The sequence below is a fragment of the Mytilus trossulus genome, chromosome 2 (assembly GCF_036588685.1).
Source record: "Mytilus trossulus isolate FHL-02 chromosome 2, PNRI_Mtr1.1.1.hap1, whole genome shotgun sequence".
In the NCBI taxonomy this organism is placed as follows: Eukaryota; Metazoa; Mollusca; class Bivalvia; order Mytilida; family Mytilidae; genus Mytilus; species Mytilus trossulus.
Genome location: NC_086374.1, coordinates 91,410,530 through 91,434,593, shown reverse-complemented (window position 1 = coordinate 91,434,593; position 24,064 = coordinate 91,410,530). Strand labels below are relative to the sequence as shown.

At 30.1% G+C, this 24,064-nt stretch overlaps 1 protein-coding gene across 7 annotated transcripts in view; it reads right to left on the bottom strand.

The window, feature by feature from the left end:
* LOC134708348 (CLIP-associating protein 1-B-like) overlaps positions 1-24,064 on the bottom strand; it is a 109,586-nt gene that overhangs the window by 7,256 nt on the left and 78,266 nt on the right. For 4 of the 7 annotated variants that reach the window (XM_063568805.1, XM_063568812.1, XM_063568806.1 and 1 more), the window contains 16 exons: positions 22,330-22,380; positions 21,123-21,182; positions 19,690-19,793; positions 19,305-19,368; positions 18,513-18,676; positions 17,543-17,621; positions 16,648-16,668; positions 14,127-14,270; positions 10,068-10,154; positions 8,365-8,480; positions 7,581-7,827; positions 6,953-7,025; positions 5,520-5,561; positions 2,026-2,086; positions 1,095-1,221; positions 599-727 (listed from right to left, as the gene is read on the bottom strand). In XM_063568805.1, coding sequence (XP_063424875.1) covers positions 599-727; positions 1,095-1,221; positions 2,026-2,086; positions 5,520-5,561; positions 6,953-7,025; positions 7,581-7,827; positions 8,365-8,480; positions 10,068-10,154; positions 14,127-14,270; positions 16,648-16,668; positions 17,543-17,621; positions 18,513-18,676; positions 19,305-19,368; positions 19,690-19,793; positions 21,123-21,182; positions 22,330-22,380 — 1,569 coding nt within the window. The remainder of the gene's footprint in view (positions 1-598; positions 728-1,094; positions 1,222-2,025; positions 2,087-5,519; positions 5,562-6,952; positions 7,026-7,580; positions 7,828-8,364; positions 8,481-10,067; positions 10,155-14,126; positions 14,271-16,647; positions 16,669-17,542; positions 17,622-18,512; positions 18,677-19,304; positions 19,369-19,689; positions 19,794-21,122; positions 21,183-22,329; positions 22,381-24,064) is intronic. The other 3 variants (XM_063568808.1, XM_063568809.1, XM_063568810.1) reach the window with 3 other exon arrangements.

Sequence of the window (24,064 nt, the reverse complement as noted above, 5' to 3'; positions counted from 1 at the left end):
AGGCTTCATTGGATCATGTCCAAAACTGCATGTCGCTGGTTGTCAGAAAGTCCTGGCATTTACTCAGATGTTTATTGCAGTTTCCTCACAATAAGGGCGGGAAAATTCATGACATTAGCCAAGCTTTAAATGACAAAATCGTGAAAATGGTGCGTATGTTGAAAAGCGGTGAACTCGGTTTATGTCCGTTCAAAATAACCCTTTCTTCGCATTTGTTCCAAAAATCACTCAACCGTAAAGTTGTCGACAATTGCCTTAAAAGTCAATTTTAACCAACTATATAAAGTTCTAATATAAATAAAATAAAAATTATAAGATTTTTTTGAAAAACAAAAGCGTTGAGTTTTCATTGGCACTCAGTATATATGTTATTCTTAACTGTGAAACTGATTTCAAAAGTATTTATCTGATGACTTGAATCATGCAATTTGAATTGTTTCTTGTGTAATTCATCAACAGGAAAATATACATTGTGTAAAAGATTTTGGTCCATGCCAAAAATAAAATACCCTCTCTTCAATATTCATACATCAATAAGAAGTCAGTTTAAACAGAGAGCTAGACAATGTATTTTGCATAAACAAAACTCATCACATACCCTCCAATCTGGATCTTTATGTGCCTCTAATATCCTCAGTGTAGTTAATTCAGCATAGTCGCAGAATCGCCTTGGTTGATGCCGCAATATTTCTCGCAGACATTTTAAGGCCAATGCTCTAATTTGTACCTGTAATATAAAAAAGAAAATTTGTAGTTGTTCCTAAAGAGAAATGAAATAAAGTTAAATGATACAACAAAATGGATTCTATCACCAGTCTGTGTGAATTACATTGTCAATAAATGTGTTAATTAAAAACACTCAAATTTGTCATAAGAAAATAATCAAATAAAACTCAACTTATTAAAGTTGTGTAAGGCATTCTGAATCCTAGATTTATTTTGAACATATCACTCAAAGAACAAAATGTTCACCAGTCATCCCTACACTGTAGTTTATATATATTTTGCACATTTTTTTGTCAAAAGTAAACTTCCGTAAAATCATTTTTAGTGATATCAACAATATTGATTACTTGTACTAATTATAAGCTTACATCGTTATCGCCCAAAGTTTCTAGTAATATCAACAATATTGTTTTAAAGTGTTCATCCCACAGTCCAAATGATCCTTCTCGGGTTAATTTGATTAACTGTTTCATTGCTTCTTCTCTCTCTTCATTTCTGAAAAAATTAATGAGAAAATACACTAATCTATAAAACACTTATTATCTCCCTTTATATGAATACAAGGGTATTTATGTCAAGGTGTAATACCACCAAATCATGGTAAGTCACATCTGCTTGCATACGAAAGTAGGCCTAAAAAAATATTCCCTTGAATTTGACAGTTGTAGAAAATTAACCCTGCATTTCAATGCACTTAAATTTTTCTGAGTCGTACATATGTATGTTGGATGTCTGAAAGTATCATCCTTTTTTTATTTGATGGTCTTATAAAATATTTTGGAACGTTAAGGTTACATAGTTACCAAAGCAGGTAACCAGTAAATAACAGTATGAAAATTGGGTTGTTTACTTCCGGTGTTGATTACTTTCTTATATGCAATGAAATGTAGTGTGAAATTTTCACTGTATCACTGGAAAGGATTAAACTTTATACATGCAAAGTATTTCTTTGGTTGAAATAAAGGTAAATACTGTACAATTTTTTTAAAAGTGCCAATTTAACAAAGACTAATAGGGAAAAATCAATGGTGGTATTACACCTCAATGAATTGGAAATCTGACAACAAAATACACATATTGTCAACTTCTTTCATTTAGTAAATGAATACGTTTTCAAGGGTGATTTTAACTTTCAATAAAATATAAATTTCTGTTATGTTTGTAGGCAGAATTTGATAAAACCAGAAAATTGGATACCCCAAAATTAAATGAATCCCCAATAAAAATTAGATACCACAAAATTAAATAAATCCCCAATAAAATGTTTACTTTTATCAAATGTTTGTCTAATCCACTTACCTTTCATTGTGGTTAGATAATTCTTTAAGAATTTCAGAAATAATATCATTTTCTGAAAAATCTGAAAATACAATGATGTTGTTTAATAAACAAATAAGATCACAATGTTTTCTTTAACTTAAATAATTTATCCAGTTCAATACACTTTAATTCAATTTTAAATCCAAACAAATCACTGACAAAAAGCCTTGATCAAGTTGACATAGAATGTATGTATGAATAATTAGTACATGAAAAGTGATTTGAACAAAACAAAAACACATATATAAATAAATATTTCACTAAAGCACATTAGTTTAACCTTGGCAACAAATGAAACACTGATGAACCCAACAAAGATTTTAAGTTTGTGATAACAGCTTATTATGAACCTAAGAGACAACATGAGTGAAAATGTAAAATGTCCGAATTATTTCATGCCAAGCAGGGAAAGTTAAAAATGTCAAGCTTAAATTTATGTAGTTTGATATCATGCATTCAAATGGCTTTTAAAATTTAATTTAAAAACATGCTTTTCTAATAAATAACAAACATTACACTTTGACTTGAATATCTTGCTTAAAAAAATTTGTTTACTGGTTTTAGGGGTGTATTAAAGGCCATAATTCACCTCTCAATAATATTGGTGTATTTGCATTGAGAGTTTACTGTTCCATTGATGTTTACTTGTACCCAGAAATAGTGTCTTTAATTCACAACCAACAATCAATCTTTTATTCAAAACCAGCAATCTTTTTTTTCACAACCAACAATCAATCTTTTATTCACAGTACAAGACATTGCTAATGTTTAAATGTGGACTGCTTGGTCCTTCATTTCAGGTAGGTATGCCATAAAATAAGTCTTTTTATCTTAGAATTTCAAGATACAGTTTACAAGGACTACAATCAAAATCACGTGATGGATAAACACACACTGGAAGTAACAGTCGAGCAGACCGCTTGAAAGGTAAGTAGTCGTATTTACTTGTTTATATCAATAAAATTTATTAAATAAGGTAGTGCACCAAATGTCGGATACTATCTAGTGTTGAAATACACAATTATCCTTGCTGGAAAGCGTGCAGTTAATGCTAACACTTCGACTCAGTTCCGAAATTTCACCAGATAACTGTGTCGAAGTGTTTGCAATAACTGCACGCTTTCTAGCAGAAACAATTGTGTATTTCAAAACTACATACTATCCAACATTCGGTGTGCCAACTTATTAATCAAAATTTAATTGATATAAACAAGAAAATGCAACTACTTACCTTTCAAGTGGCTAGTTCGACTGTAACTTCCGGTGTGTGTATATCCATCACGTGGTTTTGATTGTACCCCTTGGTTTAATATGTTCTCAAGAACAAACACCCAAAAATCTGTTGTTAATGTTCTTTAAAAAAGTCAAAAACCAAAATATTGGGAAATTTACTTGTGTAAAGATGTGAATTAAAAGAGAGTCCTACAGTATGTTCTATTGCTCTTTACTGGTGTTCAGAATAGAATTTAAAATATAATTGAATCCCCTCAAGCTGTTGTTAAAAAAATCCCTCAATTCTAATTAAATTGAATACAACACATGTTTTCAACATACACACTAAAGTTTAAAATGTAAAATGTATACACATGCTATTATAACAACAAATAGTGTTTGACAGCGGGTTGTGATAATATAACAAATATTTCAATGATGTTAATTTCAATAAAACCTAACTAGAGGCTCCAAAGAGCCTGTGTCGCTCACCTTGGTCTATGTGAATATTAAACAAATGACGCATTTGAATTCATGACAAAATTGTGTTTTGGTGATGGTGATGTGTTTGTACATCTTACTTTACTGAACATTCTTACCAACATTCTATCTATATTGAACTTGGCCTAAGAGTTTCAGTCGAAAATGTTAATCAAAATTTACAAATTTTATGAAAATTGTTAAAAATTGACTTTTAAGGGCAATAACTCCTTATGGGGTCAATTGACCATTTTGGTCATGTTGACTTATTTTTAAGTCTTACTTTGCTGTACATTGTTGCTCTTTACAGTTTATCTCTATCTATAATAATATTCAAGATAATAACCATTTTGGTCATGTTGACTTATTTGTAGATCTTATTTTGCTGAACATTATTGCTGTTTACAGTTTATCTCTATCTTTAATAATATTCAAGATAATAACAAAAAACAGCAAAATACCCCTAAAATTACCAATTCAGGGGCAGCAACCCAACAATGGGTTGTCCGATCCATCTGAAAATTTCAGGGCAGTTAGATCTTGACCTGATAAACAATTTTATCCCGTGTCAGATTTGCTCTAAATGCTTTGGTTTGTGAGTTATAAGCCAAAAACTGCATTTTACCCCTATGATCTATTTTTAGCAATGGCGGCCATCTTGGTTGGTTGGCCGAGTCACGCCACACATTTTTTTAACTAGATACCCCAATGATGATTGTGGCCAAGTTTGTTTTAATTTGGCCTAGTAGTTTCAGAGGAGAAGATTTTTGTAAAAGATTACTAAGATTTACAAAAATTGTTAAAAATTGACTATAAAGGGCAATAACTCCTAAAGGGGTCAACTGACCATTTTGATTATGTTGACTTATTTGTAGATCTTACTTTGCTGAACATTATTGTTGTTAACAGTTTGTCTCTATCTATAATAATATTCAAAATAATAACCAAAAACAGCAAAATTTCCCTAAAATTACCAATTCAGGGGCAGCAACCCAACAACTGGTTGTCTGATTCATCTGAAAATTTCAGGGCAGATAGATCTTGACCTGAAGAACATCTTTACTCTAAATGCTTTGGTTTTTGAGTTATAAGCCAAAAACTGCATTTTACCCCCTATGTTCTATTTTTAGCTGTGGCGGCCATCTTGGTTGGTTGGCGGGGTCACGCCACACAATTTTTAAACTAGATACCCCAATGATGATTATGGCCAAGTCTGGATTAATTTGGCCCAGCAGTTTCAGAGAAGATTTTTGTAAAAGTTAACGACGACGGACAACGGACGACGGACAACGCCGGACGCCGCATGCCAAGTGATGAGAATAGCTCACCTGGCCCTTTGGGCCAGGTGAGCTAAAAATAGGAAATACTTATACAAAATTAGTTTGTTAAAAACAGGATCTTAGATTCTTTTTATCTATTTGATTTAAAGAAATTAACATATTTATACAGGCTTCACAAAAATCAACAATATCATCATCTATGACAATTCATACTTGTTTTGTTCTTTAATCTAACAGCTTTTAATCTATAGGCAACATTAAAATTAATTGCATTTTATGTTAGTCGAATTTCAAGTTTCTATTTTGTAAAAAAATCCATAGCAAAATGCAAAATTATACAAAATCACAAAATTCAAGCAATAAAACTGTTTTGGTCTTTTTAACTGTCAAAATTTTAAAAGCTGTTAGACATGATGTTAAGGGGAGATAACCAGACATGATGTTAAAAAGGGAGATAACCACAATCCTGCAAGGTCACACCACCACACAATGAAATATTACCGTCTTCATACTGAGATATCCCTAACAATGCTTTCCATGGTTCTGAAGCGCAGCAAAAGTTTTATATCAGTTTTGATAATTTACAAATAGTACATCTAATTAATTCAATTTTCAATTTTTGTTCAACACTACTTGATTATATCAGAAAGGATTGAATTATATAATTTTACACCTTATTTGATTTTCTGTAACTTGGAAAGTTTCATGAATAGCACTGTGGATTCATTGTTATTTGCAGAATACCATTTTCACTTTATTTATATTTAGTGGGTATAAAATTTAAATGTTCAATGAACCTTAAATTTCATAAATGCTTCTATGCAAACTTTGTTAAAACCACAAAATCATAAATCTGAGAAAAATGATTTTCCTAGATCCACTGAAAATAATACCCACATAAACACATGAATCTACAGTATATAGCTATTCATCAAATAGATGACTTCATTGCTACTTTCTATTCGTGAAATCTAATCCTTAGAATCTGACAATTCAATATTGAGGGTGAACCATATTGGAACACAACCAAATAATTACAAAAATTCAGTGGGAAACATATAATGAAAGCTTAGACACCTAGAATAATAGGAAGCTGTGTAATATAAGCACAGATTAAAACTGCAAATTAGTAACATCAAATAAATGAATGATATATGCAAAATGAACTAATGTGTGTTGAAATAATTACATTGAAATACATTGATATATGTTTTTTTGTTGAAAGATACATTGAAATACATTGATATACGCTTTTTTTATATTGTTCTATCAAATATCTAATTATACATAATTAAGAATGATTGCTATAATTCCATCCTGCAATATATCAGCTAATGGCAAAGTATATTGGTCAAATTCATCAAGATTGCAGAATAAAATAATTTGTATATGTGAATATACTTTTAGGAGCTTGATTAAGATGACTAAAATTTATATTCCAGATTAAAAGTGTATGATTATAAATCAGAATAAACCATCTACCAGATATATAGGTGAGTAACTGATGTATACATTATATAACAAACCTTTTGGAAAACTAAAGCGTTCAATTTCTGGAAATAATTTATACAACTGAACAAGTAGAATATAAGATGAGATGGAAAATCAATGTTTTGAAAAGTTAATAAATCTAATTTTAAATCTAACTGTATTACATATGTTTTGTTATGTTGTATTGGTTTCTTTGATAACATTGAATTCTTTAAGACATACCAGAATCCATGCCAATCTGTTAACCATATATTCATTTTTTTCTGTATATTTGTTTTTTGTACCTTACACAATTTTTACTGGGATGAATTAAGATTCAAAGATTGAGATCTGAGTTGAAAGAAAGCAAAGTGAACCAACTAAAACCACAGATATAGTGCTGTGCTGAGAGAAAAAACCTGCAAAACTGATCACCAGGGAAAAATTAACTGATATTTACTTACCTTCATTAAATGATTCACCTTCGTCAAAATCTGGATCTGCTAACCTTGACCTATTCAAACCATTTAATATTCCCTGTAAAATAAAGGTGGATGAGCAAAGACAAGGCTTTAATATTACAATAGAGATTTTGACAAATGTTTTAGTTGCAACTTAATTTGAAACTTCTCAAGACAAAGTTCAGTTTACCTTTCAATTTCGGCTACAAGCAACTTCAATTTTTGAAGGATAATAAGATGGATACTGTAAACAGGAACCAATGCCCTGTTTGCTAAGAAAAAATCGAGGACAGCAATATGATGGACAACTATATTTCTGCATTAAGTGGATATCATTATCTGCCTTCTTCATAAACACATCTCATGAGAACTTGTTACAATTTACTAAGGCAATAGGTATTATAATAGCACAAAGGGTACTTGATAAGCACAGTAAAGCAAGTTATGTGATAATAGATTAGTTAGTATCAAACATCAAAACTATTACATAACATTTCAATGTCAATAAAAAGAGTGACCTTATCACAAAACTAAACCTCAATTGTCCTTTATAACTTTGTCAACATGGTTCTAGAAACAACAATGTGTCCCCAATGAGATAACCATACATACTATACAATGTGTAACTTACCTCGTCTTGATAGTGAGAAGGATTATAATGTGTTTTCCTCCCATCAACGGCATCAGGACTGTCATTCCGTAAATCCTGAATACCACTATCTTGAGAAGTAAAGTCTATCTTTTTCTTAACATTTTCATAACTGTCCAATTTACTATTTATACTTAAATTCTGAATATCGGCAGAAGTCTTTTTGATAGAATTATATATATCTTCTGGGTTCATATTTTCTGTTTCCAGCTCATCATGATGCTCCGTCCTACAACAATAATGTTTATTTCATTATTTCTGTTTCTTTTTTTATAGATATGAAACACTAGTATGCTCTAGTAAAATTTTCAAGGATCTTTATTTTCTAACAAAACTGTTCAAATTTAAATACTTTCATTTATCGCTATTTTGTTCATTTTTCCTTTGATCTTTTTTTTGTGATCTTTTTTTTTATATCATGCTACTCGCTTGAGATGGAAAATTATTGCTAGAAACTATGGAGGCAAGTGGTGTTGCTAATGAAATTGACATGAAATTGTGAAATCATAGGTAAAATAGCGATAAACAGATTATCATTGGTCATTTCAACTCGATTGCTTTTCTCACTTACCCTGTATGGGCTCAAGTAAGAAAAACAATCTCGTTGAGATGATCAACGATAATCTATAATTATCTCATATGCTTATAGTGAGATAAAAATATGTTTTGAGATAGAATGTCATATTATACGGAGGCAAACACTGATCAAGAGACCTACTCCTATTCTAGAGATTGGCATTTCATATAATTGGAAGACAAAACTTACCGCGATGGTGGTCTACTCCTGTTTTGAGGGGGACTGGTCACATTTCTTGGAGACAACACATCACTTTCATGACTAGCGCTACGAATGTGATTATGTAAAATTTTCGTTGCACCATCCTAAGAGACAAAAAAGGAAAGTATTGTAGGATTTTTTACATAAAAAAATGACATTTTTGTTTGCATTGTTTCACATAAACTGATATATAAATTCAAGTTTTCTTTTATCATATCATATGAAAAAGTATAATAATTTACAAAAGCAGATGTTTGTGGTTTTAATTGATTTTCCAAAATTCTCCTGAAGATAGACATAGGAACCTAGCATGATCAGAGAAAAAAATATTTCTAATGTCAGACAAACTTTTCTAAAAGCTTATACATTTTTGTGCTTGTGTATATAAAAAATTTGTAAGGGTTCCGCGGAACCCAGTGTCTCGCCTACTTTTGCTGTTAATCACACACTCAACAAATATAATGATGAAAATATATTCCTCTCGATACTGTCTTTTGATTGTCAGAAGCTTCTGTCCAAGTTTGTTAAAAATCAAGGATAGTTTAAAAATCTTAAAAAATGTTTTAAAAACACTTTAACTGCGGACTGTATGTAATGTTAACTGGAAGAAAAACTAAGTCCATTTATAAGTAAAATACAGAAAAATTGGAATTTTATGTTTACAAAATTCACATCTGGACACTATCTCATGAATATAAACAAGCTTCTGTCCAAATTTGGTACAAATCAAAGATAGTTTAGGAAAGTTATTTAAATCTTAAAAACTTTAACCACAGAGTGAATGTAATGTTTCCTGGCAGAAAATACTATGTCCATTTATATAAGTAAAATGCGGAAATATTGGAATTTTCTTTTTACAAATTTTACTTCTGGATACTATCTTCTGATCATAAACCAGCTTCTGTCCAAGTTTGGTACAAACCCAGGATAGTTTAAGAAAGTTATTAAAATTCTAAAAACTTTAACCACAGAGTGAATGTAATGTTTCCTGGCAGAAAATACTATGTCCATTTATATAAGTAAAATGAGGAAATATTGGAATTTTCTTTTTACAAATTTTACTTCTGGATACTATCTTCTGATCATAAACCAGCTTCTGTCCAAGTTTGGTACAATTCCAGGATAGTTTAGAAAAAATAGAAAAAATTTTTAAAACTTAAACCAGAGTGAATGTAATGTTTCCTGGCAGAAAAAATCTAAGTCCATTTATAAGTAAAATACGGAAATATTGGAATTTTCTTTTTACAAATTTTACTTCTGGATACTATCTTCTGATCATAAACAAGCTTCTGTCCAAGTTTGGTACAATTCCAGGATAGTTTAAGAAAGTTATTAAAATTTTAAAAACTTTAACCACAGAGTGAATGTAATGTTTCCTGGCAGAAAAATCTAAGTCCATTTATAAGTAAAATACTGAAAAAATGGAATTTTATTTTAACAAAATTTATTTCTGGATACTGTCTTATGAACATAAATAAGCTTCTGTCCAAGTTTGGTAGAAATCCAGTATAGTTCAAGAAAGTTATTAAAATTTCAAAAACTTTAACCACAGAGTGAATATTTGTTGACGCCGACGGAATGTAGGATCCCTATGTCTCGCTTTTTCGACTAAAGTCGAAGGCTCGACAAAAATCATCCTATTCGCACGATTTCAAGTATCGATAGTGAAGAAAAGATAAAGATGAACTTACTTGGAATGCTTTAGGTAGGTATGATAACATCATGGAAAACTCTGGTGGATTTAAGTTAAATAATGCTATTAATACCATTTGAGCACCCTGAAAAGGAAACAAATAAAACAATCTATAAAATAAATGATTGGAATTAGATAACATACATTTAGCATTTGATAATAAATGCAATAAACCATGAGTTTTTTTTAAACGTTTTTTAAATTTTCAAATATTTGTTTTGAACTTTTCATTCTTTTCAATCTGTATTTTTAAAATGAAGATGGAATACTTTTTTATGAGTGCCAATAAGACAACTCTCCATCCCAGTCACAATCTATAAGAATAAACCATTATAGGTCAAGGTACAGTCTCCACAGTGCCTTGGCTCACACCAAACAGCAAGCTATAAAGGCCACCTAAAAATTTCAAGTGTAAAACCAATCAAACAGGAAAACCAACGGTCTAATCAATATAAAAAACGAGAAACGAACACTTATGAACAACATAAACAAACAACAACTACTGAACATCAGATTCATGTATTAATGGTACCAAACCTCGTCCTTTATCTGAAACATTAGTGTAACATCACAATATAAAAAGACGTACTATCAAATAACAATTGGAATGGCTTAACTCAATAAAAAAATATTTGATCAATGATACAATGTAAATACAAAGTTAACCAGATGCTCCGCAGGGCGTAGCTTTATACGACCGCAGAGGTTGAACCCTGAACGGTTGGGGCAAGTATGGACACAACATTCAAGCTGGATTCAGCTCTAAATTTGGATTGTGATTAAATAGTTGACACAGCATAGGTTTCTGACACAGAATGAATGTGTTCTAAAGAACTTCAAATTTTTGTTTTCTCTTAGAGCAATTCACTATGCTGTTGAATATTAATCCTCTCAAAAAAATGTTTGAAGAAATTTTCTTTTTATTTATGAAATTTCAAATGAGAAAAATTGAACCCAATTTTTTAATCACATCCCCCTTTCCCTTATTCCAAAACTAATCTCAATTAAAATATTCTAATGGAGTTTGCAACAATAACAACTCATTTAAATACATCATAAAATATTAAGATGTAAAAAAACTGTTTGTTATCACTGAATGGTAAAGATTATTTAAATTTATCAGTTGGTAGTAAAAAGTGAATATACATTGTATATTGTACATAACAAAGATTTCAGTGGATTCTGGACAAAGAAAGATAACTCCAATTAAAAAAAATTCTTGCTATTGCACAATAATGTGCAATAAGATATTTCTTGCTTACTATTCTGGACAAAGAAAGATAACTCTAATTAATTTTTTTTTTGCTATTTCACAATATTGTGAAATTAGATATATCTTGCCATTGCACAATACTGTGCTATTGAAAAGACTTGCTATTGCACAATACTTAATATAAAAATTTTATATCCTGATTTGGACCAACTTGAAAACTGGGCCCATAATCAAAAATCTAATTACATGTTTAGATTCAGCATATCAAAGAGGCCCAAGAATTTAATTTTTGTTAAAATCAAACTTAGTTTAATTTTGGACCCTTTGGACCTTAATGTAGGCCAATTTGAAAACGGGACCAAAAATGAAGAATCTACATACACAGTTATATTTGGCATATCAAAGAACCCCATTTATTCAATTTTTGATGAAATCAAATACAGTTTAATTTTGGACCCAGATTTGGACCAACTTGAAAACTGGGCCAATAATCAAGAATCTAAGTACATTTTTAGATTCAACATATCAAAGAACCCAACCGATTCATTTTTTGTCAAAATCAAACTAAGTTTAATTTTGGACCCTTTAGACCTTAATGTAGACCAATTTGAAAACATGACCAAAAGTTAAGAATCTACATTCACAGTTAGATTCGGCATATCAAAGAACCCCAATTATTCAATTTTGATGAAATCAAACAAAGTTTAATTTTGGACCCTTTGGGCCTCTTTTTCCTAAACTGTTGGGACCAAAACTCCCAAAATCAATACCAACCTTCCTTTTATGGTCATAAACCTTGTGTTTAAATTTCATAGATTTCTATTTACTTATACTAACGTTATGGTGCGAAAACCAAGAAAAATGCTTATTTGGGTCCCTTTTTGGCCCCTAATTCCTAAACTGTTGGGACCTAAACTCCCAAAATCAATACCAATCTTCCTTTTGTGGTCATGAACATTGTGTTTAAATTTCATTGATTTCTATTTACTTAAACTAAAGTTATTGTGCGAAAACCAAGAATAATGCTTATTTGGGCCCTTTTTTGGCCCCTTATTCCTAAACTGTTGAAACCAAAACTCCCAAAATCAATCCCAACCTTTCTTTTGTGGTCATAAACCTTGTGTCAAATTTCATAGATTTCTATAAACTTAAACTAAAGTTATAGTGCGAAAACCAAGAAAATGCTTATTTGGGCCCTTTTTGGCCCCTAATTCCTAAAATGTTGGGACCAAAACTCCCAAAATCAATACCAACCTTTCTTTTATGCTCATAAACCTTGTGTTAAAATTTCATATATTTCTATTCACTCTATAGAGTGCGAAAACTAAAAGTATTCGGACGCCGCCGACGACGACAACGACGACAACGACGACAACGACGACGCAGACGACGAAGCCAACGTGATAGCAATATACGACGAAAATTTTTTCAAAATTTGCGGTCGTATAATAAAAATAAGGGATGAATAATTAAAGTAAAAGTATTTTATACTGCTGTGAAATGTTTAACAAGTAAACTGCGAGCTACCCCCGCCGCAAGTGGATAATATTAATAGTGTAAAAATATGCAAGTGTTCGGTAAACAGGAAGTTGTCAAGTGATCAATCTGAAAACGCATCACACGGTATAGCTGACTTATATAAATCCTGAAACAAAATTTCAGAAATCCTTGTATTGTAGTTCCTGAGAAAAATGTGACGAAAATTTTCAACTTGGCTATCATGTGTAAAATCGTACAAGTGTTCGGTAAACAGGAAGTTGTCAAGTGATCAATCTGAAAACGCATCACACCGTATAGCTGACTTAGATAAACCCTGAAACCAAATTTCAGAAATCCTTGTATTGTAGTTCCTGAGAAAAATGTGACGAAAATTTTCAACTTGGCTATCATGTGTAAAATCATACAAGTGGTCGGTAAACAGGAAGTAGTCAAGTGATCAATCTGAAAACGCATCACACGGTATAGCTGACTTAGATAAACCCTGAAACCAAATTTCAGAAATCCTTGTATTGTAGTTCCTGAGAAAAATGTGACGAAAATTTTCAACTTGGCTGTCATGTGTAAAATCATACAAGTGTTCGGTAAACAGGAAGTTGTCAAGTGATCAATCTGAAAACGCATCACACGGTATAGCTGACTTAGATAAACCATGAAACCAAATTTCAGAAATCCTTGTATTGTAGTTCCTGAGAAAAATGTGACGAAAGTTTCATGGGATGGACTGACTGACGGACGGACTGAAGGACTGACAGACGGACTGACGGACAGACAGAGGTAAAACAGTATACCACCCCTTTTTTAAAGCGGGGGTATAACAATTTCAGAAAAACATCAACTTTGATAAAAAATATGTCATATTATACACAGGTAAATGAAAATAATTTTATTGTTAAGTATATATCTTCTGTTTGTATAATCTTCCGTTTAGAAATACCAAGAACTTTCTTGTTTTAAAATGTTTTATTATGGTGGAGAAAGTAAGTTGGTTAGAGAAAAAATAACAAGAGAATGTCCATATTACACGGATGCCACACTTGCACTATCATTTTCTATGTTCAGTAAACCCTTGAATTGGAATCAAAACTCTTATTTTGGCATCAAAATTATAGAGATCATATGATAGGGAAAATGTGTACAAAGATTCAAGTTAATTGGACTTCAATTTCATCAAAAACTACCTTGACCAAAAACTTTAACCTGTAGCAGGACTGACGGACAGACGGATTAATGAATGGACTCACACACCAATAAACATAATGACCTAGGTGGGTTATAATCATGCTTAAAAAAAATTGCAGGAATTGATGATCAAAGTTTCCATAATGCAACTTTTCAATTATTTACCTTTCTAACATCCACACTTTTTGGCTCAGTTGTCCAATTAATTATCCGTGAGATTGCTAGTCGAGAGTCTGCGGAATTCATTAAATCAGAGACATCCATAACTTGAACCAAACTGTGCAGAAAGTTCAATAAACTTGACTTAACCTGTAAGCAATGAAACAAAAAACATGTTATATCATAGTATGCAAATAATTTTATAATTCGAAGGATTGACTTCTGTATAATTAGCTCATATCTGAAATTGTTAGACTTTTTATTTATTCCCATAGTTAGTTTCTGTTCTCTGCAATTTTTAATAGCATATTAATAATATTCCATAACAAACATGGCTAAAAATCTTGAAGCAATTTTCATGCACTATCAGCCCATTATTGTAATGTAGGAAGTAGTAATTATAAAACAAAAGTTTCTTATTTATCATTTCTGGGAAATGTCCCCTCTTCTGATACACTGAATGTTAAAAGCAGAGACAATTGCTACTAAATTATTCAAAAGTAAAATCATTTTCTGAATTCTAGGAATTCTAAAAATAAAATTATCTCAAATATAGTTATATCTGATAAAACTTTCCCACTACAAATGAAATCTATTAGTTACTCATTCAATAAATGTTTTTTTTTACATTTAGCAGAAATTTTCAAAAAAATATCATCTTAATAATATTGCAGATGCGTTTGTGGTAAACTTGGTTGACAATGAGGCATAAATGGATAAAAATATGTTTGCTGAATGGCAAGCGACAAACCAAACAAGCATATGAAAATTGAAGACTTTGTGTTCAAAAGCTAGGAAAATTTCAATTGGATGTGCTTAAGTAAAATATGTTTAAGTGAAGGCTCTGTTTTGTTCAACAGGGAAGAGGCTTTGTAAATAATAACCATTTCACATTTAACAGAATTTACTTTCAACAAACTGTATTTTTTTTATTATATATGGTCAGAATATTCATCTTCCGACATTGTGAATAACATTAACCATGCACTAACAACCAATGTTGATGAAACATGACACACTAATGATCAGAAATGAATTTTATTCTCAAGCTTTTGCTTAAGATGTCTTACTGCTACACCAATTTCTTTTACGATGAACTGATTTTTCTGTTAGATTCTAAAGATAATGCAGCAGGCAGGCACCAGCACCAAACAGGCTGAACTTTTCTTCATAACTGATACTTTTCATTGACAATATACTATAGCAACTTAGCATCATATATAGGTATCTAACAATTGAAAGAGCTATTTCAAGTATTGGGTGTTTTTCAGAAAGATAACTTTGAGATTGCATTAAATGTACTAGGATAAAAATGATGTTCATCTTGACACTGTGAAAACTGTTTGACGGGTAGAAATGATTGTCACTATTATTAAAATTGTCTTATTTCGTCCATTTTGTTATGGGGAGAAAACTCTTGCTAATGAAGAAAAAGAAAACGATAATGTACTAAAATACAAAAGTATATGTCATAAAAATGGAATAAATTTAAATTGAAAATATTGTCATAATTCACATTATAAACACCACCCATACTGTTCCAAAGTTTTGAAACGGTGACAACAGAATTAAATTTGACTTTTAAAAAGAATTTGAAAAAGTGCAATAAAAGATAGAAAATTTACAACATCCATTATGAAGAAAAGTAAATAGAGCGGGAAAAGAAATGACATTTTACCTTTGGCTGTGTAAGGAAGCATGAAATATAAAGAGATACATGAGAACACTGTGTAAACCCTATTAATTCATATCTAATTCTTATTTGTATCACTGAAATACAACAAAGGAACAAAATCTACAAAGATATGGTCCATTGAACATACTATTTTCATGTACCTTTTCAGAAAATGGCAGATTTCATACTGTAAATTCAGTAATTATTGTGAGCATTTTTAATTGCAATTTCAAACAATGGCTGAAATACGAGAAATTATTGCATATCTGGAAAAGCTACATAGAGATACAATGTACATGTATCAAATATCAGAATAATCATGAAACTCCTCCTGACGCATTAATAACATTTTTTTAAACCTTGCAATAAATTCTGAATTTACAGTTATAAGTCATAAACATTACTAATGAAGCCATGGGAAAATTCAGTAATAAATCTTCTTCCTTTGTCTGGATTAGTTATCTTTTAAATTCTGCATTTTTGCAAGTATTGTGTAAGAATTTGTTTGTATTACCCATGGTTGTCAGTTTTGTCTAATGATCAGACAAAAAGGGTACAGTAACCAAAGTTTTAAATAGGATAAACAATACAGGAAAAAGATCTACCACATTTACTTCCCATGGCCTTTAGTATTATCAGTAGTAACTGCAGGAAATGATGAGCCAAGGGAAAAATTTTAAATGCCGGTACCAGTCAACATCAAGAAAATGTTTCTCATCAATGGCACAAAAAGCATTCCCCACAAGTCACTAATAATTCCATACTAATTTGTAACAACTAAATTATTTCATTTTTCAAACTAACAAAACAGTGGCTTTAACTTTTGTGGAAAAACCTGAAAGTCTGAAATACCTTTTTTGGAGGGTCAATTTCCTAAATTTTAAAAGAAAATGCAAGCTAATTTCACAATGTCAGTTCAACATTTAGAGCAATAAATTGTAGAGAAAAATAAATGCATGTAAAGGTTTTGGACCTCTATGTCTAGCTTTTTGTTTTTCTTCAGATCAATTTAATTTAATACATTCATTTTGTTTATGGTACATGTATTTGTAATTTTTGTTTTATATCTTTATGTTCAACACTTATCTCAGAGAATGTAAGCAAATCATAAAAAGCAAAATTTGAAAAAAAGCAAATCTAAATGGGATTGGAGAAGCTATTTTCTATTTTTAAATAAGATCTAAAGCTAAAACAAATACAAAAAAAGATAAAAAAATATTACAATGGATTTTGCTGAGACCTACTTTTGACGACATGAAACTTTCAGAAATATCTTTAGAATCATTTCTGTTGGAGCTCTAAAAAGTATTGGTTTGTAAACGTTATTTGTTTATTCATGAAAATGTGGATTCATTGTTGTTTTTGGGTACTAGTTCGAAGAGTTTCATAAGGATAAGAAGAACGCAAGTTTAAGGTATTCACCAGAACAAATTTTGTAAAGGCTTGTATAAGATTTTGTTAAAGTTAATATAATCAATAATCCATGAAGATATAATTCTTCCTTAATCCACACAGTCCTTTATAATATTTGAAAACAATTATCATAACTAAATATTACAATAACAATAAAATTTGAAGTGACTATGACTTAAATTTTTGTGTGCACTTGCAGAAATCTTTTTCTTATTTGTTCTTTCCCTATTATTCAAAAGATTCATCCCTGCCAAGTATAAAAGTAAACATTTCAAGAAGATGTTAAATATCATAGATGGTATAAACACTTGTTAACTAAATGTTTCTAACTTACCTTCAAACTATGTGACTGTGTCTGGTCTATGATAAACTTTGTTACCACATTAAACTGCATATTATATGGAAAATTGTCCCTAAAAATAGAAAAATGTCAATTAGGCTAATGCTACTACAATATTAGTTGTTTGTTAATCCAATTTCTTTTCTTTTTTGTGGTGATCATTTTTTAATGTGAAAGCCAGAAATTAGACAATATTCATTTTTCCAAATTTTCTTGCATTGAAAACAGAAATTAGAGATCAACTCCACCTGTTGCTCAGTTGTTAGTTCTCTATCTTGTGTTTTGTGTACTATTGTATGTCTGTTTGTCTTTTCCTTTTTTAGCGATGGCGTTTTCAATTTATTTTTGACATATTGAGTTTGAATGTCCCTCTGGTATCTTTTGCCTCTCCCAATAGAAAGCCAGGCTTAACTGACCATTTCTAATCATTTGGAAGGAACTGGTACAGTTTTTTTAGAATTTCTATTTACTGTCTCCTGTAAATGAATATCTTTTGTTATGAAACAATATTTTTTTTTCAAATTCAATTGGTATATCTTTAAATGAAGACGTGGCTTAAATGCGATCAGAAGTAATTTTTAGACTTCATGAATTTACAATGCTGTCTCATTGATGTGTACTCAGCATCATCTTGTATTCATTTAATCATCATATTCTAAGTGTGGAATGTTTTTCACAAAGTAATAACCAGATCAACCATAAAAGAAATGGAGCATTTAATTCAGAGGTTGTCGTTTGTTTATGTGTTACATATTTGTTTTTCGTTCATTTTTTGCATAAATGAGGCCGTTATTTTTCTTGTTTGAATTGTTTTAAATTGGCATTTCAGGGCATTTTATAGCTGACAATGCGGTATGGGCTGTACAATAACCTAAATTTGTTAATTTCTGTGTCATTTTGGTCTCTTGTTGAGAGTTGTCTCATTGGCAGTCATACTACATCTTCTTTTTTATATGAAGCTTACCTAATAGTGTCTAAACATTTCTGTACTTTAGTCTGCTGAGATCCCAACATATCAGCACCAGTTTTCACAATCAATTTAGTTAAAACCAAATACAAATGATCATGTAAGTCCCTATTATGTACAATCACTAAGTCAACTAATGTATCCAAAAATAAACTTAAAACCTGAAAAATAACAAAAGGAATGTGAGGAACATAGCAGTGCAATACATCCCCAGATAATTATGTAAATAACATGTGAGGGATGTAAGGGGAGGGCATCAATATGGGAACTTATGTCATGAAATAATTCAATATTGTCCAATCAGAAGAAAGATTATAAAAATGTTGCATTCAATCAAGCTTATTAGAAGAAAGATTGATATTACTAGTAATTCACAAGACGATGTTAGTAATTTGGTTGCATAAATATTGTTTTGCAACGTACTGTAAGTAATTTAGCACTTTTATTATTAACAAAATTCTTTTTTACGTTGACATATATTAAAATTTGATCTTCTGTATATTTTACTCAGTGGTGTTCACTTCAATATTTGACTACTAGTGCCTTATCATATATAGTCAAGCTTGGCTAACATATTTTGTCTATACACATTACTTTATTCCTTTGTAAAGTTCCTAAAGAGACTTCCTTTTTTATTCTTTCATTTTATGGCCATTCAAATAAATAAGTGTATAATGAGAAATTGCTTTTATTTTATGCCACCATGTATTTATATAACGGCTTATATCAATATGTCAGATATTTTTTTATGAGAACTTCAAATCATAAATCTATTACATTTGTACTCACTTTACTTGCTGGGTCATGAAACATTCTTGTAAAAATTTCCATAACTTTCCGTAATTCTACCCGCCTGTAAATGACAACAAAAGTTTAGCTAATTTAATCTCTATACAATCTTAACTATTTCACTTGCACAATCCAGAAAAAAATTCACATACAAACAAGTGCATTGCATATAATTCATATTTTAAGACAAATTTTTCAATAATTGCCAAAATTTACTTTTTTTCTTTTAGATACCTGACATTTTCTATTTTTACAGTAAAGAGTAAATCTGATTTATATAAAAAAAATCTTCTAAATCAATAAAAAGAATAGTTTTTATTCAGCATTAATCTTCCACGAGTTCTGTAAAATTTTGGTTAACTGATGAAAACTGTTAGCTACTTACGTTAAATACCGATTTAATCGTAATAAATTCTGTAGAGCTATGAGTCCTTCTTTTCTGTCTGATGTTGAAGTGCTTCCTAAGAGAGAAATAATTTCTGCTGTGTCCTGAAACGAGAGTTGAGACATTGAAGTCATGGTTACATTTAAATTAAGGAAACAAATTGGCTTATTTAAAAATTAATGTTTTAAATAAAGCTAAACATTTGTTTAAATATCTCAGACATGACATTTTTAATAATATATGACATGATTTGGAAAAAAAAGGTTAGTGAAATATGCAACTTTGAATATAACTAGGCTAAAAATCAAATAAGTGAGCACTTCTTTTTATCAAAAATATAATATATAAAATTAAACTTTCTATGTACAAAAACAAATTATCTTCAACCAAGACTTAAATTACCATCATTTCTTTCATTCTATAATTATGTATGTGTGTTTGCCCTTGTATAAGACTATTAAGGAAATCAATAATAAAAAAAAGATACCATTCTGGTTAACTACAGCAAAAGCTTTACATTTATTTACGAATACTCTTATAGATAGAGGTTGCCACAAATTTGAGAAAAACTTGGTAATGACAGACCTTTAATGATTTGTTTTCAATCTATTCTCAACTTTAAGAAGGACCTTGGTATCATTTGGACAATTTTTTGAGCAAAGTTAACATATGGACTATTAAACTTAATTTTTCTACCCGTACAGATTTATTATAGATGAAATTTATCTATATTGATACATGTGTGATGTTTGACATAAATAATATGAAACGTCACTCAGAAATCCTTAAAAAAAACCCAATCCATATAAAAATCTGATCGTTTTAAATATATGTGTCTATATCACAGAAGAGAACAAGAAAACAAGAAAATTTCATATCATTATTGACAATCAAAGTGCTTGTAAGCACTGAATGGTCAAGATTGCTTCAATTTATCAGTGGGAAGTAAATTTAATATTGCATTAGGTGTAGTTGATTTAACAGCAATTATAGACAAAGGAAGATAACTCCAATTCTTAAAGATGACTTTAACAATGACATCAGAACAGATATTAGATTCCTGCACCTTGCAAAAGTTAAGTAATTTTCTTGACAAATGTAACATAATTTTGTGCCTTGAATATTTGAGCATATATTACATAATAATTTCTGCAAATTTTCATCAATAGGATGTATAGAATATTATGATCATATGAACTATATTTTGAGTATCAAAAAGGGAGTGATAAGCCTTGGAAGATTTTGATATCAAGTCAGTCACATAAGGTTTAGATTGCATTTCATGCAATCTTTACCTAAAAACATAATTAATCAAAAAAGTGGTGGAAATGAAAATTCCAAAGAAATAGGAATAAAAATACAAAATGTACAACAATCCACAAAAATCATAAATTATTTAAATTATAAAAAAGACATGATTACACAGCTGTTACCTTGATTTCATCAGATTTAAGTGTAGGGGGCGATGACGATGACGAGTCCATATCTTTGTGCTGATGAGAGCCAGTAAAATAGTGTAAAACTAATATCAGTTTAACATTCTCAATAAATATAGGTACAATCCAATGATGTCATAAGATAGACAAATCTTGTTCTTAAAAAAACAACAATTCTTTGTATGGCCAGACTGCATACATTAACAATAAATTTTCATGGGGAAAAAAACCCAACAAAATAATATTTGCCTATGCTATGAAATTAAGAAGGCAGGATAATTTTTAGGGATACAGAGGCAAAATAAACCTTTTATACTGTGGATTCATTTATTTTCGTGGATAACAATTTTTCGTTGATTGCTGAAAACTTGCCTTTTCGTGGATATTTGATTTCGTTATTTTGCCAAAGTCTACAAACATCCTAATACAAAATTTAAATTCATGGTTCAACTGTACCCACGAAAACCCCGAAAATTGGTATCCAACGAATAATAATAAATTCACAGTATTTAATGTTGAACTTACTGATTTGGACTAAGAAGCAAACATATTATGCTTAATTAATTTCCATGTCTATTTTAAAGGATTACTAATAATGTTTCTGGGGTCAAACATGAACAACCCTGAGTAGATTAATAGTCCTGTTTGATACACTAGGTTGGGTTCAGATGTTAATCCCCACAAGATTTGTCTACCTTATTGTTGTTTATAGATGATATGAGATTATACCACATATATAACTGATAAAAGTTTACAACATAGAAATAACCAAAAATTACATCAAACTAAGTACAATAAGAAAATACAGTATACAAAGAAATGCAACAAAATATATAAAAAAGAAAATTATAAGTATAGGAGAGGAGAAACACCAAGTTTGATTTCTAATTTAGGCAGTTCCATAAACAAATACATTGGTCCTAGGGAAGGCACTTTGGAAATCTCATCTACAAGTTGGTGTTTTTTTCCAGTTAAAGTATATGAGAAATTCGAAAATTTCCTATACAGTTTTCACCATTTTCAAATTGCCTTCCTCAGGTACCCTGTATGTTAAAATAAAACAACCCTTACACAAATAATCAATATATGGATAAAATAATAACAAATAGCTCAAAACTAAAAAGTTACAAAAATCTATAAAAAAGTTTCCCAAAACCAGAAATATGTTGTTTTTCAGAAACACAAGATATACAAAACTGAATACCTGCGTAGGCGTGGGGAGTCGATAGTACCATTTTTCAAATTCCGATGATGCCTTTAGGAAGCAGCAGAAAAAAGCAAAAGCAACAAAATCATTGACTTGACCACAAAAAATGTAACTTAGATCATGTAGCAATAACTACATTCAAATAGTATGAACGATTGTGAATTATGATAAATTGTAAATGATACGATGTTTGAAGGCTAAATATTTTTTTACAAACAGTTTCACATTTTCCTGAAGTACAGTGATCTAGATACATTTGTATAAAGGTGGTTTTCAATTTTTTTTCTCTTAAAAAATTTCTGCATAAAATTTTCTACCCATTTCAAAATTGAATTTCTCAAGACATTCTACGTTTTTCAATCTGTGTTATCTTTTAATGAGGTTTTGGATGATCTTAATACTTCTGAGGTTTAATTTTGCATCGGGTAAATTTCTTTGTATAATGCCTACTGGAAACATCTAGCAAAAGTTAAGACTTATGCTGAAATTCATTAATTGTGCAACCAAGAAAGGTTTCAATTCACAAAAGAAAGGGTTTTAATTGCAAAAGAAAGGTTTTAAATTTACAAAAGAAATTTTTAATTAACATTTGTACTGAAATCTTTCAATTTTAAACAAGGTATCCCGCTAACTGTTTGTAAAAAAAGAACTTGCCTTCATAGAATGCTGATATACAACAATTACTTCATATTATATAATATAAGTCGTGTGGAATATTAAAATTACATGATGCACATACACAGTGAAAATTCTAAATAATTCATAACATATACATAATAAACAAGTGATTTTAATATCAAAATGTAAATATTATCAATACATGTATTATAAAATAAATGTACAGTAAAACTTAGTTTATTTATGCTGAAACTTCCAATAACAGTCTCTTTGGTAATTTCTATTATTGAAAAAAAAAAACAATTTAATATATTTTGAACAATAAATTTCAATTGCAAAGCATCAATTTATCTACCATAAATAATTTTAATTAAAAACTTATCAAATTAAAGTAGAAAATGATTTTAAAGCTTTCTAACAAAGTTTTACTGTGAAGGTTAAACTGAATATCAATATCAATAAAACCAACTTAAATGAATTAAATTCAAAGATTTTTGCATAAAAAACCCAAACTTGGCTTAACACAGTGTCCTATTGGCATACCTCATTCAAACACAGATGTACCAAGGGCTAAAGATTGTATTCCAATGGATCCTGACACATTGTCTATTCATAAAGCTTTAGGATTTTAGTGTTATCAATATGTTTTTTTTTACCCTGGTACATGGTACACATTTCTAGGACATAAACCAATCATATTTTACCTAGATTTACTAACTCAATTCTATTTTTCTCAATTGTATTCAGAGCTTTATAAATATATAAAAAATAAAAAAACCTTGATGACAACAAAACTTGTGAGTTAAACCTCAGGTGTAAAGTCACCAAAATTACGATGTTTCACATGAAAAATATGCATTTCTATTGCTGAAAATGAACACACTAATCATTCTCCAAATAAAACCTAGTTTTGCATATGATTTGTTTCAGCAATTAACAAAATAGCGCTCAATCCATGACTTGTTTTATTCACAAAACATTTTACATCCCACTATTCATAAGAAATACACTGCAATTAAGATTGTTCATGATATACAGATGTTAGTTACTAACAAGCATATAACTTCTGTCGCTAAATTTATAACACAAGTGATAACAAGGGAAACGTTTTTAG